The sequence below is a fragment of the Corvus brachyrhynchos genome, unplaced genomic scaffold (genome assembly GCF_000691975.1).
Source record: "Corvus brachyrhynchos isolate BGI_N302 unplaced genomic scaffold, ASM69197v1 scaffold239, whole genome shotgun sequence".
Lineage (NCBI taxonomy): Eukaryota > Metazoa > Chordata > Aves > Passeriformes > Corvidae > Corvus > Corvus brachyrhynchos.
Genome location: NW_008246057.1, coordinates 5,243,713 through 5,257,981, shown reverse-complemented (window position 1 = coordinate 5,257,981; position 14,269 = coordinate 5,243,713). Strand labels below are relative to the sequence as shown.

The window sequence follows — 14,269 nt, the reverse complement described above, 5'->3', positions numbered from 1 at the left end:
CCATGCTTTGGCATAGGGTGCAACACATTTGAAGAAAACAATAAACAAAAGCTTCCCACTCTATATAGCACTTCATAAATATGTGTTTATTTCCTCTTCTTTCATCAGTTTTACAGTTTTAACCAGTGCCTCAGTGGTAATGTTTGTCAGAAGCATACAATGGAACTTCAGATTCTTCTACTCTGTAGTTATGAAATTAAAAACAAATTAACAGGCCTTTCCATACGGAACTGCACCAAAAAATAATGAAACTAATTTATTATAGCATATTACAGAGTTACATAAGATTTCAACTTACATTTCTATCTTACTCCATGTACTGTATTTACACAGTTAACTAATTTATTATTTACATTTTTCAAATTCTGTAGTCATAAATCTTTTTATATTGTACATTCTAGTTTAAACTTTTATTACAGAAATTATTTAACATGCGTTTTAGACACTGCAATTACAATATTTCACATGAGTTCTAGGAAATTACTGCCTGGTTTCACTAGTGATGTGTCAAGATGCCTCCTTCATAAGAAAATACATATTACAAAGGAATTTTATAATATTCAGAATCTTGAATTTTGAAAAAGCTAAGTATATGGGATGTAATAATGATAATGCTATTTCCTTTTCTATGCAATATTTTGTTTGGAATGACATTTTACCTGAGATGTAAAATTGTTAAATGTGTGGGCTTTTGATAAAAATTTGAAATTTTACATAAATGTTGGCCTTCTATTTACTGAGAACTATGCCTATCCGTATAGATATATAAATTTTATTTATGTATCTATATCATATTTTCCAGAAAAGTCTATATCTACATAAATAAACACTGGTATTATACTAGGAAACTTCCCACTATCCTTAAAAAGCAATGTGCTCAAGTACAATATTCAACTTCTGACACAGACACAATAGTAAATGTGACCTCTAATGGTAATACTTCCTTCCAAGGGAAGTAAGAGGTACCTGTTGAATTTGGAAGACATGGCAGACAACTTATGTGGCCCCAATGATGGCAATTTTATATATCCAGTCCCAAAAATGTTATGCAGGAGCATCTGACACAGCAGACGACTTTGGGTCAACTTTCCATGTTACATGTAACTACCTAAATAATGTCTTAATAGAAAAAAGTTAATTATAGAAAACCCTTACAACAGTTAATGCTGTGTTGTCTTATCTCGTTACAATAATATGCATTTCTATTAACAAATGATTGCAGATACTAAGTTTAAAGCAAATGGTCATAAATTTCCTATTTCTTTTATTCTGTTACAGGTAGACACTGTTAGGCACAATATGACATTCTTTGTAAACATAAATTTTGATACATTAGACCACGAACTGAAGTTACAGAAAGCAGTACACAGACACGTAAGAAGCACAGATCCACTACACATTCCAGGCACAAATGCAGCCATCTGGGAGGCCTGACCCTGTATCCATCACAACTGAAACACCCAGCTGACACCAGCGGAAAAGAAATGCAGTCTAACTGCCAAACACTCCTGCTTCTATTGAAATAATTCTTTTTTTTCTCTTCTACCAAAGATTTCATATACTTTTAAAATATGGATGGTCTCATAATCACATGTTGGTAAAAATGTATTTTACTTTATTTACCCTGAAACACCTAATTATTTTGAAGTCAATGTCAAGAACTAAGGCCCCTAAAGCAAGTAATGTAACTAACACATTTAGAAAGCTTTCTTCAAAATATGTATCTACATATTTTTAACAAGTTGAAAATAATTTTCCAATAACAAGTCATATGAGAAAATCTCTTGAAGGTTTTTTATTTCCCAAACTTAGAAGTGCATTACACTTCCTGTGCAATGCTGTGCAACTCAAGAACCAAACTGAGGAATAGTAAGTCTGAACTTTTAACTGTATTGCTTATTGCAACTCTCACCCTTCATAACCTGTATGTGTATGGTAGGCACAAATTAATATGAGTTATTTACATCCAACAGAGAAAAATTAGAATTCTTATCATAAAATGTTTCTTGAAAAAAAATAGTGCACTTAAATTATGCAAGTTTTAAGAAATTATTCAGTATCCCATGGTTATATGAAGAAATATTAATTTTAGTCTATAAACTCATAGAGGATTTTTGTTCTGCTAATGACCCACGAGCAATCTGAGTATACAGGTACTGTTATTGTTATTGGGAACTAGCTCTCTTCCTCTGAATGATCAGGAAAAAAAGGTATTAAATTATTTAACAAAAAAGCTTTGGAAAGATATATTAATTTTCCTTTTCTAACTTGCTAGAAATGGAGAATAAGGCAACAACTGAGATAAAAATACATCTTGCTTTGTAAACCAAGCTTCTTAATACATTTCTTAAAAGTGAACTTTCATGCTGAAAAACTGCAAGGCCTTAAAAGAGAAATGCTAATTACTTTGACAAGACCATGCCTTCTGTTTAATTCGTTATTTTAAAGCACTCCAAAACATATTGAGAGGGATTTATTTTTAGTGTAATAGATGAGTCTTCAGCTTTAAGTAACTCCTTTTTATGGCTAAAAAGCTTCTATAGCATCCTTCAAGACTGAATAATGTTTAGAAAAATGCCACCAATTTCCATTACAGCCTTCTATATTCTTATATTATGGAAGTATTCTAACCTAATTCCATAGAAAAACAACAGATGGTGTGCTAATATCTTTTGAGTGTCTTTTGAGTTATAACCAGACCTTAAAACACAGGTCTTGCTGTCTCATATGGTCTTTATGATCATGGAAAAGTCCTTTTTTGCCACTCAAAGCAGATAAATTTCACTGACCAAAACTGGCTGATAAAGTAATGGCAGGTGACACAGAAGTAATGACAAAATCATCCCATAAGTAGTTTTAAGTCTAAAGTACATAGAAAAATTGTTTAACATAAATTAGACTACAATTCTTCTATTTAGAGAAGGGGAAAAAAGAAGAAAATTATGTCATAAGACTTCTGAACTCATTTTTCATGCTGAGCAAAAAAATTCACTTTTAAGTTCATTCAGTGCTCAATATCCTGCTTTGTCCACTTCTTTGGTATTCTGTTCTCATTCTGAAAATTCTAACAGAATTTTAATGGTCAACTTACTTCAAACAAAAGAGCAATGAGCTGAAAGCACAACCAGAACAACAGATGCCATAATACTGCAGAACACGTTGGTTCTAATGGTTTCTGTCTCTTTATATTCATTTCTTGTAATGATTGGGGGCATCCGCAAATGCAAACTTCAGTCTGTAGGCCTCTGCTAGGAGTACACTGATGTCTTCATTTCCCCAGTGTACTGTGGGCAAATTCTGCAAAAATATCAGTAACTCCTAATTGGGGAAAAAAAAAAACAAAACGAAATAAATATATTTTTTCAAATAGCAGTGTAGTAACTATGTATTACTTATACAATGATCATTTACTAGTAATCACTCATGTAGCACCTCAGTATCCCAAACAAACCTGAGATCCCCTTAGGTTTAGTGACTTTTGCAGAGATAACTTGCTATTCAACCTTTCAGTTCAGAAACCTGCTATTAATTGTAGCTGAAATATCTTTATTTGCTAGATAATTTTTTTTGAGAAAAATAATGTGTTATTGCCTATTCAAATTATTTTTATGCTCCAGGGCATGAAGTTATACTGTTAGACACATTTTCAAAGTTATGGACGATTGCTAAGTCTGGGATTCTCTCACACCAATGCAAAGATAAGCTACTTCTCTATTTATACATGAAGAATTAGGAAATAAATTATTATTTCCGTCAGTTACAGTCAACTCCCACCTCAATTCTTAGCCCTGATTTCCCACTCTCTGCTGGTTTCTGATCCCCAAATATTTTCTTGTGGATCAGCTTTTCCTCTTTCTCATATTAGGTTTAGGCAAAATTCACTTCCAAGAAGCTGAAGCCCAGAAACAGAGGTAACAAGAAACTCACTGGGACAGTGCCTCCATGTTCAGTTCTGATGAACATGCACCAAAATCCACCATGACCCTCACCAGCACAAAGCCTCAAATCCTCATCTGTGGGCTGAAACCTGCCAGCTTTGAGAGGACTCTTTGGAAGATCAGCTACCACAAATTGTCTCCTGATTTCATGTAAATGACAATTTTTATAAGGCTCATAATTTGACCAAACTCAGGAAGTTAGTTTGTTCTTTAAAAAAAAATGGTGACCCATAAGGTCAAATGTGATGTAAAAGCCACTCTAAGCCAAATTTGAAGTTCATGTTTGAAAATTTCCATAGAGCAGATCACCTGTCTCATGCTTTCAATTGTTTTGATAAGCTGTGGCAAAACAGCAAAAGAGAAGTTTTGGATGAGTCACAACAAAACGAATGTGAAATTTTATGATGGGAGGTATAAGGCAATCTTAGGAATAAGTGAAGTTGTTAAGCCTGCTCATGTCTCCTAGGTGCTCCATTTTTGCAGAAAAAAATGCAGACTATTCATGCACATTTGTATACGTGCATATGTATTGTGAGGATGTGCATGTGTATATTTTTGTGTGAATACGTTTGTTAAGGTTTATTCTAAAGATCAGAAATACGTGAACGGGAATGCAATTAAAACCACAGCCATTATCTTGTTATAAATCAGAATGCTGCAGTATCATGTATAAGTACCCAGGGAAATGATTCTTCTTCATAAGAGTCTTAAATTTCCTTGTTCCCCCTTCTCCCTCCTCTGCACCTACTTTCATAGAAGATGGCTGTAGGAGCCCTTAGCAAGGATTCAGTGATTTTAGGAAACAGCCAGGAACAGAAATTAACATTAAATGATTTCTTTGTGTTTGTGAGAAAATTATTTTGACTTCATCTATTTCACAGTCCTGCTATACTGGTTCTTGTAATATGAAAAGAGAAAGGATAGAAGCTGAGCAGTACTGTATATTTAATTATGAATAATAAGTAGTAATACAACAGAGTTAGCATGAGAATGTCTCTATTACACTTGAGAGAACACATTTTTAATAAAGTATTGTACAATTGTCAAAATCCCACTCTTTTTTTAAAATTTCTATGTACTTGACAGTTTCTATGTATTTGACAGTTATGCTGATAACTGTAATTAATAAATTAGCAGTAGAGAGTAGGAGGGTTGTGTGGAGGGATCATAAATGCCTACCTCCATGAAAATTCTTTTCTCCTTTTACAAAAGTAAGTTTCAAGCAGCCCTAAGACATAGCAATTAATTCAGTGAGTTCTGTGAAATTACCTCTTTTACTGTTTGTAGTCTCAAGACTTTTCTGAGTCAGACTTCCGGTGCAAACTATTCATATTGTTGGAGCAGTGTTTTGGTTTTCTTTTGGGCTTTGGTTTTCTTTGGACTTTGGAACATCCAAAGACTACAGCTTCAATATCCGTACTACATGAAATGTAACATATAGCTCAAATCTGAAATAGGACTGTTAATTACAAACTAGTTTAATACTTCTTTCATTATCTCCAAATTTGATAATAATTTTCATCAGAATTAAATATATCAATAAATGGCAGAGTAATACATTGACTGTCCAAGTCCATTTCTGTTTGAGTGGGCCTTTTGCCACTGTTCCCAAGGGAAAAGACCAAAGGCTAAGACTGATCCTGACTAGTGAATATGTGTTATAAATCCAAGTAAAGTAACTGGCCAAAGACATACTACTTGTATGATCGTCTAAAGATACGGCTTATCTTCCTGTAATCTATTACAGAGCTTCAAAACTTGCTCAGATAGAAATACAATTTATATCTTCTTAAAAATAAAGTAAAAGTTGGCAAAAACTTTAGTAAAGAAAATGTCATTTTCTTTAAATAAGAAAATTTTGTTTTTCTTTAACTGCTTAAGAAAATCATGCTGCATATGGAGCATTCTTTGGAACAAGGAAACTACTATAAAGAAACAATAAAAAACCCCTAAGCAAAGTCTTTGGATTTTAAGAAATGTACAAACATACACTTCTTAATATTTATAAGACCACATGAGAAGTTTGTCTAAAACTGCTCAATTCAGCATTTTACAGTTAAAAAAAAAGAGCAAGGATTACTACAAGTGACTCAAGCCTACTAATTTCTTTTCATTTATCATTCATATTTTTTTTTGCCAACAGATAAACAGGAACTACTAGGTTGCATGTGCAAATAAGGCATGCATGCTACCTGCTTAGATTCATTTTCCATCCACACCAGTGTTAAAATATGAGGCACTCTTTGAAAAATGATGAATCATAATGTGAATTAATAGTTACCATTAAAAACTTGTAGGTGATAAACTGCCTGGTCTATTTCAGAAGAAAACTGAGTCTGAAAATCAATATTTGTAAAATATTCCTGGAAGAATTTTGTTTTCTGCTTAATTTAAATGGTATTTTGATGACACCTGGCCAAAGAATCAGGGCAGCCAGTAGATCATCATCAGGTCTGGGGTTTCCAAAATCCCAGTCCAATGTTTGTTTATATTTTGGCTGGATCAACAAAAAATATGGTCAAAATTATATCCTTTGAATTTGGCAATTAGAGTGCCCTGTTTTTCCTCTCTTACTGAGAGGAACAGACATTTTAATCCCTTGAACTGGGGCCCATCTGCACAGCCCAGCCTGCCAGCACAGCTTCAGCTCAGTCTATTTGTGGTGTTTGCCCTCTCACGCCACACACCATGGAAAGGCATCTCCATCCTCCCTCCCTCCTTGCCAGCCAAGCAGAGGAGGATCAAGGTATCACTTGTATTTGCTCCTGCCCCCACCAAGCACAAAAAGTGAAGCGATTTTAGTCACAGTGTTACTACCATGGTTTTGGGGCTGCAGCTGATGTCACAGGACAGTGTGAGAAATCTGGCATTTTTTAGCAGCAAGAAGGAAGGATAAGGCAGGATGTAAGAGCAGTTCTACATACAGGGGCTTGGAAAGAAGAAAAGAGGTGTCAAGAAGCAATAGTAACAAGTAGAAGCTAACTTGTCATACGAAGCTAACTTGTCATAAGAAAACAATCCTTTTCAATGAGGGTGCTTGAGCAGCTTGCCAGGGAAACTGAGAATTTGTCCACTGGGATTTCCACAACTCTCCTGGCAAACCCCTGAACAGGCTGCTTGAGCTCTGATGCTAGCCTGGCTTGCAGCAGCAACTTGCACAATGAATGTCCCTTCCACAGTGAAATCTTCCAGTGTTTTATTTTTTAAAGGACATGGGCTTAATTAGAAAAGAAATCCAAAAGTGCAACAAAAAGACCGGCTAAACATTTACCACTTTAGACCATTTCAAGAACCTAATAAAGGTATGTTTCCTAACAAGTAGAAATATGTATTTTTCATTTGTATTTGAAGGATATAGGGGGCTGTGTAGCAGAGTTGCTGGGTGAGACTATGAATAGATTAAAATCTACATATCAAAATGACTTTTAAGTATGGCAAAAGATCTGAACATAAACTACATACTAGCTTTTGAGATTTCTGGTTTATACTGACATATTTAAATCACAATTCTGAAATAATTCTTCAGTACATTTGAAATTCAACATTTTTGTTACCAAACAAAAATCTTATATTTCATATAATTTCACTCATTGTATTTCCACGGCTTTAACTACATTTGGATTTACATGATACTTTACAAATGTGTTTGTAAAATATGCTAAAACACTTTATATATAGCATATTCAACTATGCTACTATATATAAAGTATTTTTAAATACTTAGAAGCAGCTATATAGAGTGAAATTTTAAAGTAAATGTAATTTCAAAATGTAATTTTTCTCAGATAATTAACATGTGTTCTAAAACTATTCTCTTCATCTTGTAGTTAAGACAAGACAGTGGTAAATACACTGGAAGTGCTGTGGTATAAAAGCACCTCTGGATGTGTGAAGAGTAAAAGTATGAGGTCTATGTTTTGCACATCACAAGAGTAAGATTAATACTGCAGGTTAAGCAATGGCTGTTGTCAGATACAAAATTATTCTTGAGGGAAAAAACTGTTATCCCACAAGATCCAATACACATATCTACAATAAAATACCAGACTACCAGATAGACAGCTCAAAAAGGTGATTTCCAAAGCCCTTATTCCTCAGTTTCCTCTAAAATCAAAAAGGTCAAGGTCTGCTCCTTGTAGACTAAATAAAAACTGAATATTAATAAAATTTCACAAAATATATTTTTAATAATTATTACAAAGTTATCAGCCTCTTTCTCCTCACTGAGATTATAACCCAGTGAAATCTCAGCATATTAAAACAATCCTTAAAAACCCCAAACCCAGAGCAAAGAAAGCAAATTTTATCTTGTTTTGAAATCTCACTCATTATCAAATCTCCTTACAGTATGACGTCTGCTATAATCCCGTTAATAAATACAATTTTTAGCATAAGATTGGGCAATAATATTGGTTATTTGGCAATGGCTATCTGTAGTTGTTATGCTATCTATTGTCACCCCTACTCTGACTCCATATGTGGATCTTGGAGGAAGGAACATCAAAACCAATTACAGAAAAATAACAGGTTGATACTTTACAAAACATAAATATGTTATTCTAGTGAGTAGAGCACTAAGGTGTCTTCTGTGCTAATCAAAGCAATATAATTACCTTGAAAATTAATAGTTTTTGTCTGTGTGAATTATTGACAAAGTTCAATTGCAAGGTGGTTTTTTTTTTTTTTATAGAAGAAACTTAACAGGACATAAAAACCAGTAATAGTGTTTTCGTTTTAGATAATATAAAATGGCAGTAACTAAAGTTAAAATCAAACTTGAACATACTGTGGATGTTAATAGAGTTAGTTTTAGTGTCAAAACTGAGAACCAGTCTATTAATTTAACAAATAAAGACCCTCCTAAAATGCAGTACTTTTCTATGGGAGTTGTTAATCCTTCCTGCTGTTAACTGCAATGTAATTATGGTCTGAGTACCCCTGGTCTACAACAGCTCTATTTTATACTGATAGGCAGAACTTACAATCTTACTATATTTTATGATCATAAACTTTTCAATATTATACTTTAGGACTGCATATAAGTAACTTAAAGGTAAATTAAATTTATATATAATCTTCAATGATTTGATAAGAAAATGCTAACCACTGTATTTTTAATAAAAGCTGTACCTATTACACATTATGAACACATATAAAACACTGCAAAATTGATGCTGGCAACTTGATTAAATGGACCCTTTATGAGAGTTATTTTTACTTTCTGAAGTTTTATTTGAAATCCCAGAACATAGCACCTACTTTTAAAGAACTAATGAGGTGAAATTCTACTAAAATTTATTTAGAGTAATTATTGAGACAACCTAAGTAGGAAACCAAATATTACAAGGGAAAAAAAAAAGCTAATTTATCTTTTTAGATAATAGAAAAGAGAAATAAAAGCTATGCATACATTAAAAAAAAATCTAAACGTTTTTATGGTTTCATGGGAAATTGCATAATGTTGCATCAGAGGTAGAGCTGGATGATGATTCATACTTTATTTTGCAACCAGATGCAACCACTACACAGACAAAAGAAATCCTTAATAGAGAGATTATTTAATTCCTATTTCCTTTACAAAATTCTTTTTCACTTGATTGCATTTGGGTTTGTCAAGTGTGAAAGGAAAGGGTGGTTAGTGCCAAGTGGGCCTCCCCTCCGTGGCCTCGGTCCCTTTCCCTGCACTATGGAGCAGACAGACAGATGTGCCAGGGCTATGGTGCCTCCGACCCTGTAAGAGCTGCAGTGACCAGGCTGGCAAGGTGCTGTGCCATGTTAACCTCTAATCCTCTTCCCAGATATTTAGGATGAAGGATACCTGCTGCTTTGGGACTCAGCCAAGCTCACTACAAATCCTCCCCCTCCAGCCTGCTATCAAAGCAGTAACTGCACTAGCTGGTGACATGAAAGCACAGGTCCAGCACACACTGCAGAGCCTGGATGACCTTGATCAGCTGCCTTAGTGCTACTTTTTCCTTCTCTCTGCCCCTTGCTGTTGAAATGATAGTGGACCAAATCAATAGGGCTCTAGCTCTGAGACAAATTCTCTTTTCTTTCTTGAGTACTGTTTCTCCTCTTGCAATGTGCTCAGTAATATTCCCTATTCTGCTGCCTCTTCTTACTTCTCCAGATGTCTCCACCTGCTACATGGAGTTGCAAATAATGAGCTCTATTTCTGGAGTGCTGTGCATCTTATTAATTACCTGTGTCTCAGAGTCAGAGAAAACATTTCTTTCTGGTTGGGCACAGTTGGAATTGAGAATACTAAGATGTCAAAATGTAATATTAAAAAGATAGTAGGAATAGGTCACCTACTGCAGCTTAAGAAATATTTGCTGCAGATATGGGTTAAGAGGCATAAGTGGACCTAGATCCTTCAGTGGTACAGCTGAGTGCCTGTGCTGCTTCCTGAGCATGGAAAGCACATGGCAGCAATGGCTGAGATAGCACAGAACAGTCCCTTTTAGATACTGGATGCAGCAATGCCTTCCTCATTCCTGTAACTTCAAAGACTATGGATGAACCAAAACTCTGACAAGCACAAATGGGAAACACTGGTTTATCTATGCCAAGTGTTAAGAGCATTGAAATCTGCACTGGACGCAGTCTGAAGGATTTAAGAAATGCATTCTTGACCAGTCACAAATCAGTGTCGCTCAAGAACTTCCACCTGGAATGTGAAAGTTTAGAGGAAAAATCAAGAATCAAAAAACCCCAACCCAAGTATTTGCTGAAATACTGTAACATTAAACTTCCTAAATTCAATGCTAAATTTGATTTTTTTCTTGTACATTCCTTTATTGTGCATTACTTATATTATGCACCTAGAATTCCTTGAAAGGAACATTAATTAGTTCAATCAGTCTTATACATCTTAATTTTGACCTTTTTTTCACACACCATGACATCTCAATCAACAGACCACAGCATACAGAACTCAGAAAAAGTAGGAGTCTAACTACAGAGAAAAAATGTTATTCAGAATTCTAACTAGACTTGTTGCATCTTAAAATGAATACTTAAAAAAAAAATCTAAATAGCTTAAAGATTAATTTCTTCTGCAACCAGCTTACATTCAGCACCTCAAGGACACAGTGATTCTCAACAAGTATATATTTTTTTATCCTTTGAGTCAAATATAGTATAAATAGATATACATATATATATTCTTTGATTCAAATATATATTGTAATTTTTCATTTCCACGGATCAATCCCCATTACTCTTATGAAAACATAAAGAAGTATGCTATTCTTATAATTAATTTAATATTCCTAGTAAGAACTTCATAGAAACACACCTTAACATCCTGAAAATGAAAGTTTATGGAAAGTTGATGGTTTTATCATTTCTCTTTCATGTTTTTCTTTTCATGACTACTGAGGAAGATTCCAGGACTCAGCATACTAAAATAGCAATTAAAGTCCTGTTTCATCCAGTATGGATCACTTACACAAGTCATTAGCAACCTTAATTGCTAATCATAAAATATGTGGTTCTAAAGGACTATGTCAGAGGAGCTGTGCTTAGCTTCAGCTCACTTAGCTGAACAGAAGATTTACATCTTCATTTTCAAGGGTATTGGTTAAAAAGTACATTAAAGGACCACATCTCAACTGGTACTACAGGTAGTCTTATTTCCTTGGTCTCAAATAAAAACCAAATCCACAAGAAATCTCCATCCCTAAAACGGGAATCAAATTTGCATGCTAGGTCTTTTTCTCAACTAAACATACTATCCACACATTATTATCTCAAGTTTATAAGACAAGGAGTTAAAATCAAAGCAAGCATTGCCACAGAACCTAAAGGATTTAAGTTCCTTCCATCCCAAATCGTTCTGTGATTCTATGATACTCAAACACTGATCTAAATTCATACTTAAATTGGACAGTCAAACAAAAACAGTCTTAGGTTCTTTCTCACACTTAAACTAGAGAAAACAGAACTTCTGTTTTACATATCTCATATGAAAACTGAGTGTCTCAAGAAGCACCCAGGAAAGTTTCACAGTTGACAGAGCAGTTCCAATAGAGTTGAAAGTTCCAATTGGTAGAGCTCAGAACAGAACAGCCCTGAACCACTCTGATTACAATTTTTGCCATATTTTTAAATGAAATACTGTTATATTGATGGTATTCGGAGATATGTGTACCAAAATATAAATCATAACAAATAAATAATAAAAAGCCCAAGTATGTAATTTACCACTAGTTCCATCCAAAACACAACAAATAAAGGAGAGCAGATGCAAATCTCCAGAGTACAAAAATGTCATGAAGCTCAGTTGTCATTCTATTAAAAGAAGATCCAAACAGAACTCATCCAAACATAGAATGTACTGTACCAATTAAGGCTGCAGCAATTATGGCAGAACTTAATTCCTGAAATGACTTACCAATGAGTAAGTTACCACATTCTATCTATTTTTTCCTGCAGTCAAGCAAGATCAAAATATTTCTACAGCAGATTCCAAGTGAAAATTTACAATTCTGCCTATCCCTGAAGTCCATATGCTAACCACTCTTCTTGGTTTGGTTTTCCTGACCATAATGTGGCAATGCATTTTAAGTGGGACAATTTCTACAGCTACACGTTCACACATATTTCATTCCCATATCTACAATGACTTAGATTTTAACACTGTAGTATGAATAGCTAAAAGCTCAGCCAAAAAAAGAAAAAGAAGAAAGAAAATAATAAAATACCAATTTAATATAATGAAGCAAAGGACAAAAGTGTATAAAAATTTTATGTATTTATAACTTATAGTAATTATTATTATGTTTTGACAAAACACTTTAAATTGTTCTGAGTAAAATCTCATCTTGTTTAAGAGAAAACATGGCTGATGTACAATTGGCTGTTTTCTGTAATTTAAGTAGAACTGTCTGAGATATGAAAGTTTTACATTCAATAAATATGTCACAGTGCAGTGCCTACTTAAACTAGTGTATTTTCAGAAATAAATCAAGTAGTCCTAAACACAGTTCAAATAGAATATGGTCAGTATCCTGGGGGATATAGGACTGAAAGAGGCCATTTCCATTACATTGCTCAATCACCACCATCTGAAGCCATATTTTGGTGTTTTGTTCTGAGTAACAAACAGTCGTGCCCCACTTGCCAAGTCAAAGCCCATAAAGCATTTGTGCACCTCTAAGAGACTTAAATACAGAGAACCAACGACTTGGCAGTGGAAGAGAACTTAATGAAGATATCACAGTTAGAGGAAACAACCTGCCCCATCTGATAACTGAAAATTTCCCAGTTACCCTGAGAAGCCTCACAAAAATCAATAAGAAGTAATCCGAAAATCCCTTCATCTCTGAGGAAAATGCCACTGTTCAAATTAAGAAATCAATTAAGCTTCCTTGATGAGCACAGCATGCAGGCACAAGAACACAAGACAGGGGATCACCCAAGATGCATAGCTTTTTCCAATGTACAAAAACAACCACAACCCCACAAATTTCTATCCATTCCTTGATACCTTAAGAGAAAGATATATGATATAGAATGCTTCAGTCAGAGAGAAATTCCAAAAGTGAATCCATAGACAATAGACTGAAGCATCAATTCAAATTAACACAATATAATCCAATTGTACACTATAAGCTAAAGAATAAAAGTATCCTAAAACAATAAATACTACATGAGAAACATGATTAACAACTGAGACTGTGCTCAAGACACCTTTAGTTTGTTTGAGGACAACAAAAAACCCAAACCAGGATTCGTATTCCTGTATCACACAATAACATAAATTTATCAAGCTTTGTTAGAAAATATATGCTGCTCTTTATGTCCTGGTATTTCACATACAAGATGCTTCACTTTATCTAATGGTTTAAAAATCAAAGTGAAAAAATTTATATACTTTTGATCTTTCACCAAAATTACATTAGGACTTAAATCTACCCCACTATAAAGCAATCCAAGGGCATTCTAGAAGATAGTCATATTCTCTCTCAAGCTTTGCTTCACAGGGTTAAACATTCTTTTAATACTCTCAGCTCAGGTCAGTTCTTCATTTCCCAATCTACTGTCATTAAACACAATTCTAAAGAAATTACATAAAACCCAAATACATAATTCTCATGCAAGTCCCAGAGAAATGCAATTTTTCAAAACAAAGAATATATTACTGGAACCACAGAAAAATAATAACTCTAAATGGAGCACTTAGAAGTCCTAAGGTACATACAAATATCCTAAGGCCCTGGACTTCTAAGACAATTAAAACACTATCACACTTTCTTTATATAATATTTAATTGCCTTTCTTACACATTGCTACACTGATAAAAATAGATATCTACAACTCAACTT

At 34.0% G+C, this 14,269-nt stretch overlaps 1 protein-coding gene across 1 annotated transcript in view; it reads right to left on the bottom strand.

Annotated features, from left to right (window-relative positions):
* Nucleotides 1-65: 65 nt before the first annotated feature.
* TBC1D22A (TBC1 domain family member 22A) overlaps nucleotides 66-14,269 on the bottom strand; it is a 145,647-nt gene continuing 131,443 nt past the window's right edge. The window contains exon 13 of the mRNA XM_008642535.2: nucleotides 66-3,318. Coding sequence (XP_008640757.1) covers nucleotides 3,190-3,318 — 129 coding nt within the window. The 3' untranslated portion in view covers nucleotides 66-3,189. The remainder of the gene's footprint in view (nucleotides 3,319-14,269) is intronic.